Source organism: Mobula hypostoma, chromosome 23 (assembly GCF_963921235.1).
Source record: "Mobula hypostoma chromosome 23, sMobHyp1.1, whole genome shotgun sequence".
NCBI classification, from domain to species: Eukaryota; Metazoa; Chordata; class Chondrichthyes; order Myliobatiformes; family Myliobatidae; genus Mobula; species Mobula hypostoma.
This window is the reverse complement of record NC_086119.1, coordinates 44,310,829-44,325,384: the sequence shown is the minus strand read 5'-3', so window position 1 is coordinate 44,325,384 and position 14,556 is coordinate 44,310,829. Positions and strand designations below refer to the sequence as shown.

The 14,556-nt window shown below is 43.4% G+C and overlaps 1 protein-coding gene across 4 annotated transcripts in view; it reads right to left on the bottom strand.

The window, feature by feature from the left end:
• The window catches only part of clip2 (CAP-GLY domain containing linker protein 2), a 168,079-nt gene that overhangs the window by 26,699 nt on the left and 126,824 nt on the right, over positions 1-14,556 (bottom strand). For all 4 annotated transcript variants that reach the window (XM_063031322.1, XM_063031323.1, XM_063031324.1 and 1 more), the window contains 2 exons: positions 13,337-13,507; positions 11,665-11,751 (listed from right to left, as the gene is read on the bottom strand). In XM_063031322.1, the coding sequence (XP_062887392.1) occupies positions 11,665-11,751; positions 13,337-13,507 (258 nt within the window). The remainder of the gene's footprint in view (positions 1-11,664; positions 11,752-13,336; positions 13,508-14,556) is intronic.

Sequence of the window (14,556 nt, the reverse complement as noted above, 5' to 3'; positions counted from 1 at the left end):
TGTATTTGCTCCCACCACTTTCCCTGGCAAGCCTTCAGAAATACGTGTATAATTCAAAAAGTGAATTTTGAAACACGGTAGCACAAATTCATGAGAAAAAACATACAGAACTTTAATCAGCCATTAACTGAAATCCACAAAAAAAATAAACTGCATCAGTCAGTCCATTCATGGTTAACTTTATAATTACAACATATTGTAACACAACTATCAGTATTTTATTACATTATATTATAATTTGAGCAGTCATCAATTAATCAGATGATTATAAATATAATTGTGAGATACTTACAGCTTTAATCACAATGAAAATCAACAATGGACTTTAATACTTCAGCGTGGTGCAAGACAAAAGTGCTTTGTGTTTGAGAAGACGGAGAGACTGAGAGGGTGGGGAAGGGTGGAATCGGGGGGGAGGAAAAATGGGTGTGTGGGGGGAGACAGGAATAGGGATGGGAGGGGGTAAAGAAAGCTGGGACAAAGACAGAAGGAGTGAGGGTTTGAATCTGAGAGATGGGAAGGAAGAGAGTTGGAGTGAGGGTGAGAGGAGGATAGAGCAAGATGGAGTTGAAGGGGTAGAGTGAATGGGAGAGTGAGAGAGTGAGAGGGACTGCAGAGGGAGAGGGAGTGGAGAGAGGGAGGGGGTAGGGGAGAGTGAGGGGGAGAGGGAGGAGGAAGAGGGAGTGGGGAGAGAGTGAGAGTGGAGAGGCGAGAGGGAGAGGGTGTAGGGGAGTATGAGAGGGATAGGGGAGAGGGAGAGGAGAGGGGGAGAGGGGAGAGGGGAGAGGAAGTGGAGGAGAGTGAGAGGGAGTGGGGAGGGAATAGGGTTTTCAGGTGAGCCTGAGCCAATACAACAAACTTTTAGATTCTCAGCTTTGGTTCTTTGAGCTGTATCAATGTGCTGCACAAATAGTCTTAATGCTGTTGCCGATTTTAAAAAAAGCTATTCAACTAAAGGAGGGGAAATAAAGAAATAATTATTGTGACTTTTTTTGTCTCCCTGTGTTGTTTGCAACAATGTCCAAGAAATGATCCTTTAATTCCTGAAGGCTCAAGGCACATTCCAGAGGGGTGATAATTGTAGCCTGTGCAAACTAGATAAAGGGTGACCTCACAGATTCCAAGCCGTGCGGATTTCACGGTCACAACACAGATTTATGGAGAAAATCCCAGAAGCAAGAAAATGATGCAGACATTTTTTCTGCAACACGTTGATGCAATTACAAAGACATGACAGTGGTTATATTTCTTTAGGGGTTGGAGACTTGGTATGTCAGAATCAGAATCAGGTTTATTATCTCCCACATGTGATGTGAAATTTGTTAACTTAGCAGCAGCAGTACAAAGCAATACATAATACAGAAAAAAAAATAATAATAAATAACAATCAATTACAGTGTACATATATTGAATTGATAGAAAATTGTGCAAAAAACAGAAATACTATATATTAAAAAGTGAGGTGGTGTCCAAGGGTTCAATGTCTATTTAGGAATCGGATAACAGAGGGGAAGAAGCTGTTCCTGAATCGCAGAGTGTGTGCCTTCAGGCTTCTGTACCACCTACCTGATGAAAAGGGCAGGCCCTGGGTGCTGGAGGTCCTTAATAATGGACGCTGGCTTTCTAAGACACCGCTCCTTGAACATGTCCTGGGTACTTTGTAGGCTAGTACCCAAGATGGAGCCAACTAAAGTTACAACCCTCTGCAGCTTGTTTTGGTCCTGTGCAGTAGCACCCCCCCCGCCACCCCATACCAGACAGTGATGCAGCCTGTCAGAATGCTCTCCATGATACATCTATGGAAGTTTTTGAGTGTATTTGTTGACATGCCAAATCTCTTCAAACTCCTAATGAAGTATAGTCGCTGTCTTGCCTTCTTTATAACTGCATCGATATGTTGGGACCAGGTTAGATCCTCCGAGATCTTGACACCCAGGAACTTGAAACTGATCACTCTCTCCACTTCTGATCCCTCTGTGAGGATTGGTATGTGCTCCTTTGTCTTACCCTTCCGGAAGTCCACAATCAGCTCTTTTGTCTTACTGACGTTGAGTGCCAGGTTGTTGCTGCCCACCATTCCACTAGTTGGCATATCTCACTCCTGTACACCCTCTCATCACCGTCTGAGATTCTACCTACAATGGTTGTATCGTCAGCAAATTTGTAGATGGTATTTGAGCAATGCCTAGCCACACAGTCATGGGTATAAAGAGAGTAGAGCAGTGGGCTAAGCACACACCCCTGAGGTGCACCAGTGTTGATCGTCAGCGAGGAGGAGATGTTATCACCAATCCGCACAGATTGTGATCTTCCAGTTAGGAAATTGAGGATCCAATTGCAGAGGGAGGTACAGAGGCTCTTTGTACCTATGGAAGTCACCAAAGGCTCATACAAATTTCTACAGATGGACCGTGGAGAGCAATGTAACTGGTTGCATCATTGTCTGGTGTGGAGGGGCCACTGCACTGAATGGGAAAAAGCTGAAAGTTGGAAACTCAGCCAGCTCCTTCATGGATACTAGCCTCCCCAGCATCCAGGGCATCATTAGTAACACTTTTTATGAGGTAAATTGTGGTAAACTATCATCACAAACAATAAAGAGGTGAGCAGAGGCGAAGCTGACTCAAGGGATGAGCCATGCTGGTGCATTGTCAAGTCCGAGTGTAACCTGTTCAAGACGGTTTTGGAGATGGTGTCACTGTCAGAGATGGACTTGGAATGAGTGATTTGGAGAGGAGTTGAGGTAGAGGAGTTTTGATGCTTGTCCACCTAAACTGGGTGCAAGGTGCCCATTCTAAGCACCAAGCCGATTTGGAGAGGTCGAGAAGGGGCTGCATGGCGAGGACTAGGCCCAGAGCATTTCGCTGGGCAGTGAAGTCTAGGCCTGGAGCATTTCGCTGGGTGGTAAGGACTAGGCCTGGAACATATCGTTGAGCAGTGAGGACTAGGCCCGAAGTGTATTGCTGGGTGGTGAGGTCTAGGCCTGGAACATTTCACTGCAGAGGGGCTTGGGTCCTAATCTGAGGCACAACCCGGTGTTTGACAATTTAAACAGCGGTCCAGATAAACTGGAAAGGCAGGGCGTTGGGCCGATTTTGTTTGCTCTCTCCCATGATATTCACTCCTCTCTCCATGCCGTTGAGGTGTGAGACCGCTCCTGCTGTTACACACTTTGTGCCTGTGAGCTTTGCGACAATTTGCTCCACTATATGTGAACTGAGACCAAGGCTTTGGGCCTATTCTGGCTGCTCTGGAGATTGGGGGTCTATGGATTCAATTTGGTTCGGAATGCTGTTGCTTGCTTCTATTGCTTCCATGATTTGGGTGTTGGTCTTTCTTTTTTATTTGGATTCTTTCAGGTTTCTTGCTTAGTGGTTGCCTGTAAATAGACAAATCTCAAGGTTGTATAATTTATACATACTATGACAATAAATGTTCGTTGAATCTTTGAACATTCAAAAGGCGATGCATCAAAAAGGCAGCCTCCATCATTAAGGACACCCATCACCGAGGCCGTCTTCCCACTGCTACCATCAAGGAGGAGGTACAGGAGCCTGAAGGCACACACTCAACATTTCAGGAACAGCTTCTTCCCATCCATCAGTAAATATGTGAATGGACAATGAACCCATGAACACTACCTCACTATTTTTTTTTTGCTCTCTTTTTGCACTACTTAATTAATTTAATATTTAAGATATACTATTTCTTGTATTTTAGTTGTTTTGTTATTATGTACTGCTGCAAAACAACAAATTTCAGGACGCATGCCAGTGATATTAATCCCAATTCTGCTTCTGATTGTGATTCAGCTCTGAGTCTTTGCTCAAGGCTGTGTAGCTAAGGTGGGCAGTTTCCAGTGACAGTGCCATCTGGTGGAAGGGTGTGAACACAGCAGGCTGCAACACAAGTTTGCCTTGTTTGGAAATGCAGCCTCTGACATTTAATGGAATAACGAAGAATTGAAATTTGGCTTTTGTAGAGGCAAATTAAAACATTATGCATTTATGGCCAAGCACATCTGTGCCTAATGATCGTATGGCTATATCTATCTGTGCCCCTGCAGTCACACGCTGTGCTCACCCTTCTTGAGAATAAGAGATGCATATCTACCATTACTGATTACATACTTGTTTAGGAGAACACACGGGAGATCATAGGAAAGTAGTGCGGCATCTGATTCACAAACATAAAATTAAAGTAATGATGAAAATACTAATTAATCATAGGCTTTCCATTCCCGGAAACAGACGATAATGCTGTAGACTGTAATCTTCCAAAGTTTCCATATGAGCACAAGACATCGGAACAGAATAAAATTATTCAGCCATTGAGTCTGCTCCGCCATTCCATCATGGCTGATTTATTATCCCTCTCAATCCCATTCTTTTGCCTTCTCCCTGTATCTTTTGACACCCTTCCTAATGAAGAATGTAGAAACCGCCATTTTAAATATACCCAGCGAATTGGCCTCAACAGTTGTCTGTGGCAATGAATTGCACAGATGTAATACCTCTGGCTAAGGACAGTCCTCCTGAACTTTATTCTAATTTCTATTCTTCTATTCTGAGGTTGTATCCTCTGGTCCTAGACTCCCCATTATAGAAAACGTCCTCTCCACATCCACACTGTCTAGGCCTCCCTTTCTTCTAATCTCCAGCAAGCACAGTCCCAGAGCCATCCAATGCTCCTCATATGTTAAGCTTTTCATTCCCGGCATTATTCTCATGAATCTTCTCTGGACCCGCTCCAACGCCCATATATCCTTCCTTAGATGAGCGGCCCAAAGCTGTTCACAGTACTTCCAGTGCGGTCTGACCAATTCATTATAAAGCCTCAGTATTACATCCTTGCTTTTATATTCTAGTCCTCTGGAAATGCTAACACTGCATTTGCTTTCCTTACCGCAAACTCGATCTGCAAGTCAGCCTCTAGGGAATCCTGCACAAGGACTCCCAACTCGCTTTGCACGTCTGATTTCTTGAATTTTCTCACCATTTAGAAAATAGTCTACGCCTTTATTCTTCCACCAATGTATGAGCATTACACTTCTTCACACTATAATCCATCTGCTACCCCTTCGTCCATTCTCCTATTTCTGAGTCCTTCTGCAGACTTGCTGCTTCCTCAATACTACACGCCCCTCCACCTACCTTTGTATCACCTACAAGCTTGGCCACAAAGCCATCAATTTTATCAGCCAAGTCATTGGCATTTAATGTGAAAAAAATGGTCCCAACACTGACCCCCTCGGAACACCACTAGTTACTGTCAACCAACTAGAAAATGTCCCCTTTATTCTTACTCTTTGCCTTCTGCTAGTCAGCCAATCTATCCATGCCAGTAATCTATCCTGTAACACATGGGCTTTTATCTTGTTTTACACCCTCTCAAAGGCCTTCTGAAAACCCAAGTAAACAGCATCCACCAACTCCCCTTTATCTATCCTGCCGGTTATTTCCTCAAAGAATGCAAACAGATTTGTCGGGCAAAACTTTCCGTTAAGGAAACCATGCTGACGTCAGCCTATTTTATCATGTGCCTCCAAGAACCCCAAAACCTTGTCTTTAATGATGGACTCCCACATCTTTAGCCAGACTCCTACATTGAAGTCAGACTAACTGGCCTATAATTTCCATTCTTTTGCCTCCTTCACTTCTTAAAGAGTGGAGTGACACTTGCAATTCTCCAGTCCTCCAGAGTATTCCAGAATCTAGTGATTATTGAAAGATCACTACTAGTTGAAGTTCTATAAGTTGTTGGTGAGGCCTAATTTGGCATGTCGTGTGCAGTTTTGGTCACCTACCTGCAGGAGAGATGTCAGTAACATTGAAAGAGTGCGGAGAAAATTTACAAGGATGTTGCCAGGACTTGAGGACCTGGGTAATACAGAAAGGCTGAATAGGTTAGGACTTTATTCCCTGGAGTGTAGGAGAATGAGGGGAAATTTGATAGAGGTATACAAAATTATGAGGGACATAGACAGGGATAGTGCAAGCTGGCTTTTTCCACTGAAGTTGGTTGAGACTACAACTAGAGGTCAGGGGTTAAGGGTGAAATGTGAAATGTTTAAGGGGAAAATGAGGGGGATCTTCTTCACTCACAGAGAGGTGAGAATGTGGAACAAGCTGCTAGTGGAAGTAATAAATGCAGGTTCGATTTCAACATTTAAAAGAGATTTGTATAGGTTAACAGATGGGAGCAGTATGGAGGGGTATGGTCCAGGTGAAGGTTGATGGGAATAGGCAGATTAATGGTTCAACATGGATCAGATTGGCCAAATGGGGGCCGGCTTCTGTGGTTGGTGTTCCACGACTCTCTGCCTCCATGATCTCTTCAGCAAACTCTTTCAGAACCCTGGTGTATAGCCCACCTAATTCAGGTGACTTATCTCCCTTCAGACCTTTCAGTTTCCCAAGCACCTTCTCCTTAGTAATGGCAACTACGCTCCCTTCTACTCCTTTCTGCATTGTGATGATTACTGGCTTCACTGTTCACGAAACCCTAAACTCAAAGGGAGATCTTAAGCCCTATCTGATATAAGTAACTATGAATACCCTCATTAGTGGGAAGTAGTACTGTATCAACCTCTTTAAAGACTAGCTTTCTTCCTGCAAGGTCTAGCTGCCAATACCCACTATTTGAGTGGTGGGTTCCCCTTCTTGATCAAGGATGAGATAATTTTATCTATTGAAGTAGTTTAAACACAGTTTATTTTATGCTTGATAATACATGTTTAAATTTTGACAAATAGATCTTAACACATATTTAAAATTCTCAGAGTATTTGTGATTTGTAAAAGATTTCCGAATTCCAAGAGCTTTATAAACTATAAAGGATTTCTAAACATGGGTACAATTCTTACAAATTAAAAGAACATACCAACAATTTTCAGATTAACGAATAGTCTGTCACAGAAACCAAAGGTTGAGTAATGAAATCTAGTTCTTCTTTCTGTTGCTCTGTCTTTCTATCATTCTCTTTGACATTCCTAACAATCCCCAATGCCTTCTAACATTTATATTGTTTTACTGCTAGTTGACATTATTTTTATTAGGGGTCAGACTGATTATTGCTTGCAAATTCCATTAATACTGGCTCCCGTTTACAACTAGAAGCTGAACAAGGAATATTGATTAGAAGTCTAACTGTTGTCAGAAACAACTCTGCCCCTTCAGAAAGGCTCTGCTGCTGTAGTAGAAAGCTAAGGTTGGCGATAAGCCTCCTGAGTCCTGGAAAGTGAAAATCTATCACACTGGCATACTGCGGGTGTCTTCCATAGTGAAGACTGACAAAAAAAAACTTCAGGGTCTGTCCGCATTTTAAGAAACATTCCTTTAGCTCAGAAACAATGCATATTTAAGATGATTGAGGGGGTGGTCAGAATGGTAAGGTAGTTAGCCTAACTTCACCTGTCAGAAAATTACTAGAATTCATAGTTAAGGAGAGAGCTACTGAACAGCTTGATAATTTTAGCTGGTTACCAAAAAAAGATAGCATGATTTGTTAACGGTACAGGACAAAATTGCATTCTTTGAAGAAGATTTATAAAGTAGCGGGGTGTTGATAATGTAGCCCCCGATTTGGTGGGGAAATGTCATCACCATTAGTCTGGGTGGAATGACAGAAACATCCAGAGCTTCTGAAGTTCACTGTCAGTTACCAACTCTAGGGTAGCAGGAGGTGCTCTGATACTAGGGCCCTTCAAAGAGTTCAGCATGGGGCAAGGGACTCAGGATAATGCCATAACTCAGCTTATGAACCCAGGAGAAGCTTGTGTCAACCTGTGGAGGCGCATAGGACATTCTCCCCTCAGTGTGCCTGACACCAGGTTGCCATAGAAACACTCCATTGTGGCCTTCAGCCTCCAAAGAAATTCCCAGCCTTCAGAGGAATAACTGTGCACGCCTCAGGGAAGCAACTGAAACTTCTAGACTTTTGAAAATTATACACACAAGGGATTCCTCAGATGCTGGAAATCCAAGGCAAAACACACAAAATGATGGAGGAACTCAGAAGGTCAGGCAGCATCTACGGAAATGAACAAACAGATGACATTTTGGGCCTTCCTCAGGATTGGAAGGGAAGGGAGAAGACATGCTGGAAATCCAGAAGCAATATCTCATATTCTGTCTAGGGAGCCTCCAACCTGATGGCATGAATGCCAATTTCACCGTCTGGTAATATTTATTTACTCTAAATTTTAAAATTTTCCTCCACTTTCCGTCTTCTTCTGCTCCCCACTCTGTCTTCCTACCTCTTATTCTCACCTGCCTATCACCTCCCCTGGGCTCCGTCCTCCATCCCTTTCTCCTATGGTCCACTCTCCTCTCCTGTCAGATTCCTTTCTCTCCAGCCCTTCACCTTTCCCAGCCAGCTGGCTTCACCTTTCACCTTCCAGCTCGTCCTCTTTCCTTTTCCCACACCCTTTTTTTATTCTGGCATCTTCCCCCTTCACTTCCAGTCCTGAAGAAGGATCTTGGCCTGAAACATTGACAGTTTGTTCTCTCCCATAGATGCTGCCTGACCTGCTGAGTTCCTCCAGCATTTTGTGTGTGTTAGTTTAAACATAACCAGATGAGGAACTTTTTCAAGGTTTTTATTTTAAATGCTCCAGCATTTTCTTTTCTTTTCCATCCAGGCTGTTCATTTGTTTTACAGCAGAATTGCCAACATTGTACTAAAACTACCGAATTTGATGTGAGAAGCATTTCCTGGCAGTGGGGCCTTACTTTTCTGGAAGGAACCACAGGAGGATTACTCTGAAATACATCTCAGTTGGTTTGGCAATGAGTGCTGAGCTGACTGAGTTTGCAAATGACCAAAGTCCAAGGGCCATTGTGCATTCAGCTCAGGAATGGTCAGGAATTGCACCCTGGGTGTCCAGGTGAGGAAAACTATATGAGACAACGGACACCTTATTCTGAGACAGAAGAGGTTCTGCAGATGCTGGAAGCTCTGAGCAACACACTCTAAGTGCTGGATTTTGTGTGTGTTGCTCCAGATTTCCAGGAATCAGTGCAAATCCTGATGAAGGCTCTCAGCCTGAAAAGCTGGCGGCTTACTTCCCTCCACAGATGTCGTCTGATCTGCTGAGTTCCTCCAGTATTTTGTTACCTTACGGGGTAGCTGGTCCGCTCTAAGAGTGAGGACAATTATCAACCATACATGTCCTTCACACCTTCACCCCTCTCTGTAAGTGTGAGAACTGTCGGCTCCCCTAGTTCAAAGACAACTAGCTGCTTAGCTTTGTTGTTTCTTGACGATATTCTTTCTTTATAATGAACTGCGAACAGACAGTGTTGGCTGTTCAACATACACAAACACGAGAAAGTCTGCCGATGCTGGAAATCCAAAGTGACACACACAAGATGCTGGAGAAGTCCTGAAGTCACTGTCAGGCTCTTGAACAAACCACACTCGGTCTACTTCTGGTGTTCCCACGACCAACGGTCTCACTTTAAGGACTCTTTACCTTGTTATTTCATGTTGTTCGTTGCTGATGATTTATATTTACAGTTGCACAGTTTGCTGGGCATTGATCCTGTTTACAGTTACTGTCCTAGCGATTTGCTGAGGACGCCTGCAGGAAATAGAATCTCAGGGTTGTATGTGGTGACGTGTGTGTACTAGATTTTACTCTGAACTTTGAACTAACATCCTGAAGAAGGGTCTCGGCCCAGAACATTGACTGTCCATTCATCTCCATAGATGCTGCCTGACCTGCATTTTGTGTGTGTTGTTCCTCATACAGCTTCTTGAAACACACAGCGCTCCCAGTGGTTTCCACGTGCAGTATTCCGGCTGGGAGTATCTGTAACTTTTTTTTCCACTAACGTCAGTGGCAAGCTAAAGTTGAAGCTAATAAACTGGATGGCAATTTATTGATCCGGTTAAGAAACTGGCTGAGTGGCTAGAGGATAATAGGGAAGTTAATTAATTGGAAGAAGTCCTGCCAGGATCTGTGTCGACACTGAAATAACTCAAGGCATTTTAATGACTCAGCTGATGGAATGGAAAGCTACACATCCAAGTTCGACAGCAGGAGGATGGACGGCACCTTTGGTGCAGGTAGAAAGATACAACAGGTAATAGATTAAACACTTAGGCAAATGTATGGAAAATAGATTTTATTGAAGGTAAAATCTGACCCGTGGAGGGTCAGACACCCTGAGCCAATTGTTACGTACCCCGTAACTGGGTTGCCAAACCAGCAGAAATGGATCACTCAGTTGGAGTCTGGAGTACTAGAACTAAGAAAGTTTTATTAAAGAAACAAGCAACACAGTAATCGAAAGGATAATAAATGCAACAGTTCAGTGATGATAAACACACGTGCACAGCATTAAGATAACAGCATCAATCAAGCTCTATCGTTGTCTAGGGGTAAATGACCAATTTCAAAATGACTCAAAGTTCAGTCCAGTTCAGTTCACAGTAATCGTTGCCATGGCGATGGACAAGGTGGGGGAAGAGAGACAGAATAGGAACAACTGATCATTCAGAACACTGCTTCACTCACAGACCAGCGGGATGGCTCACAGACCAGCGGGATGGCTCACAGACAGCTTTTGGGCAGGTCCTTGGTGATGTCACCTGAGGTCACCGACTGTGACCCCTCCTCCAGATGCGGTCGATCCTCTGCAGTGAACCCGGCACCCAGGCAAGGGCGGACACACACCGGGTTCCCGCTGATCGTACCTTTCCACCCTTGTCGTTGTCCGGTACTTCTCACCCACTCGTGAGAAGCGCACCGCTTCCAGGGTCTCGTTACCTCGGGTGGCGTGTGTGTCTGTCTTAGCGAACCTGTCCCTTTTTATCCCCCTGCTGGGGTATCGCCTGTCCATCACTTCAAACAGTTCAGGGTTCAAAGGGGGGAGCCGCTCCAGACAGCTCTTCCTCCCACATCCCTTCATTACACATCTCCAGACGCTGCTCCATTGTTCCTTATCTCTCCTTCCCCTGAGGGCAGGTGGCAGACCAACTGCTGATGCCACTGATGCTAGCCCAGGCCAGCAAACATCTTAATTTTATGTGTATTCTCGTAACACAATAGACTGGTCCTGGACTTATTTTCCATCTGGCATAGTTTGCATTTTGGTGTTGCATTGTTGGGGTTTTTTGTATTGCTATATTTACGCTCTATTCTTGGTTGGTGCTGCTGTAACGAAACCAAATTTCCCTCGGGATTAATAAAGTATATCTATCTATCTATCTATCTAACTTGTACGTTATCTTGACAGACGCTGGAGGATTACAGCACCTCAGGGTACAAGGCCCAAGGATATTTGGGAATCTGAGGTGGGAGCAACGTAGGTTTACTGGAGAAGAGAGAATCTGCAGATGCTGGAAATCCAAGCAACCCACAGAGGTGTTACCTCAGTTTACTGGAACTATGTGTAGCCCCTCTCTCTCCCTGTGATGGAGTGTGTAAGGGGAAAGAAACAGCAGATTCCAGTAAACACCTGATCATGCTGGAGAGTTGCGAACCCTAAGGTTCATTGTCTGTACAAGGAGAGAGTCTGACAGGTCAAAATGCCATTTATTGTCTTACCACACATGGCTAAGAGTTGGTGCTTTCTTAACACCAAGGTCATGTGATTTTTTTTTTGTAAACATGGAAGTATGTGTTTAATTTGTTAAAAAGCTGAAATTTGAACTCACCTCTTGCTTGAAGCACCTGCTGTCGGTCATAGCTTCAAGTTGACTTCGCTGATGGACCCCATTGGCAGAACTGGCGCTATCCAGTGTCTGAGAAACAGAAAGAAAACAAAACCGATGGGCCACAGCCAGGAGAGAGTAAATGAAGGATTACCGCCTATCCAAAAACAGAATATTAAAAGTGACATTTTAAGAGATATAAAATATAACTGGGAATGCGGTAAAAACAAAAAAAATACTGGAAATACTCAGCAGGTCAGGCAGCATCTGTGGAAAGAGAAACAGGTCTCTGACCCTTTCCTCAGAACTGAGAAAGAAAGAAAACAAGTTAGATTTTAGTGGCAGTAATGGTTGGGGAGGGCTGATAACAGAGATTGATAGAAATGAGACATGATATAATAAAATAGGATACTTCAGTATTAATCCTGAACAATTGTGCTGATATTTTTATGTGCTGTATAAAATATGCTATTCTACACTGAGACAACTTTACAAATTCACCTCCCTGGCACATAGATTTTCTGGACGTTAATGTTAATTTTCCTCCAAGAGGACCACAAGCTAGTCGCGGGGTTTAGAGGCTTGTGTGCCCCATTGACCCGGAGAGCTGTGTTGGCTGGAGTCAGGGCTTTGTGCTTTGGCTCTAGGTAGGGTCACCCATACCAAGCAGGTCAAAAGGGAAAGGTCAGACTAAGAGTGGTTCACTGGTCCTCCAGGTCCAGGGGGGTCAGCTCAGGGCCAACAGCCCCGACTGGTAACACAGAATTGTCACGGAAACAGCAATGAAAACTCTTTCTCTGTCTGAGTGTGATGGTATTCCTGAGTCTCCACCCGGGACTTGCATGACTGACAGTAGTGAAAACCAAGGGGAAGTTACTGACATGATGAAGGAAGCCCTGAACACTGCCAGCGATGGAGGACCTTCGTTGCGGCCCTAAATGCCAGCAACGTAATGGGCAGTAATTACTGTTGATGTTAATGTGACAAGGTTGAAATATATTCAATTTATTTATAAGTAATTGTTCAAATAATTTCTTTAAAAGAGATAAAATAATTTATTTCATGTGAATATCATTTCATATTGAGAAAAGAAAAGGGATATTACTTGAAAAAACATGCAAATGTGTTTAACTGAAAATTTTGAGAATCTGAACGCAAGGTATTCTTTTATAGTACTGAGCATTGAATCTGCCATCGACTTGTAAGGGCTCGCATTCAATCTTCAGCTCGCGATTGATTACCAGGGGAGGGGCAGTGCCAGTTCTATAAAGTGACCGATGCATGAACATAGTGTATCTATGTTTCCTTTGCCATATCCCTTTTCCAGGGCTACTACATTAACAAGATCATGCCATCTAAATCCTGAATTCCCAATATGCAGTCCCAGCAGATGACACTGGGAGCGTAGCTTTCGTGAAATAATCCTATTTATTTTCGTTACCTTTTGACTCCAATTCTGAAAGAATCTACGCAAAATTATCTGGGCCTGACTATTTTAGGACTGCAACCATAGTGCAGCTGTAACTAATTACTGTATGATAACGTGCTTGACAAGAGCGATATTAAGCAAGTTTTGACTCTTGAGCCACATATTAGAACAGATAATGAAAAAAGATCAGTCATAGGAGTCGCTTAAAAGAGGAGTAGAGGATTTGAGGTAGATCTGGGCTCTTGCCTGCATAGCTTGCATTAGCTTCTCCATCTGCTGGTTCTGCTCCAGGGCACTCCGCAAGGCCTCTTCGGTGTTAACTAGCCTTTGCTGCAGTTTGGAGATCTCGGCGTCGGCCTCGGTGTCCTGGAGAGAAATGGGGCGCCGCTTCTGATCGGGTTTGTACTTCTCAGTACCCTAGAAATGGAGAGAAAATTACCGTGTAGCGGAGAGTGAGGAGATTTGGTACGTCAGCAAAGACGCTTGCAGATTTACCGTGGAGAGCGTTCTAACTGGCTGCACCACCGTCTGGTTTGGTTTTCGGAGGGGAAGGGGGTGTTGGTGCTACTGCACAGGATCAAAATAAGCTGCAGAGTTGTAAACTCAATCAGCCCCATCATGGGCACTAGCTTCTGTAGTATCTAGGACATCTTCAAGGAGTGATGCCTCAAAAAGGCAACAGCCTTCCCCCATCACCCAGGACATGCCCTCTCCTCATTGCTACCATCAGGAAGGAGGTACAGAAGTGTACACCCAGCAATTCAGAAAGAGTTTCTTCTCTCCCTCTGCCATCTGATTTCTGAATGGACATTGAACCCATGAACAGTACCTCACTACTTGTTTTTGAACTACTTATTTAATTTAACTATTTTATATATGTATATTTACTGTAATTAATGTTTTTTTCTCTATTATTACATATTGCTGCAAAGACAGCAAATTTCATGACATATGCCGGTGATATTAAACCTGATTCTGATTTGTGATGAGCAACTCTTTAAATAGAAATGCCTGTCACTTGAATTTTTTTTAATGCAATAGAATTCAAATGGAAAGAAAGATTTATTACGGTGATTTCAGCAGTACCTAGTAATGATGCTCGGTGACTGGGCATCATCACCTGGCATTGTGGAATGGTTTTCCTTTACTGCTTTTTTTTTTCTTCTTTGTAAACTTTGTTCACTTTTTTTCCTGTTACTGAGAGGGACGGTGAGTTTGTCCAAACGGTAGCATTTCTTTACCATAATGCACCGTGAGAGTGAAGCTGCTCTTGCGATTAGATTGCAACCCTGCTCTCTACTATCAACACAATGAACTTTTAAGCCAATAAGTTTTATATTAGTGCTTGAGATTATTAATTGTAGATTTGATAGGTTTAACTGGGTCCAGGAGGTCACCAGTTCCAAACATATTTCCTGTTGATCCATGCTTTGCTAAAATTTGAGGTTGTGCAGCAGATACACATC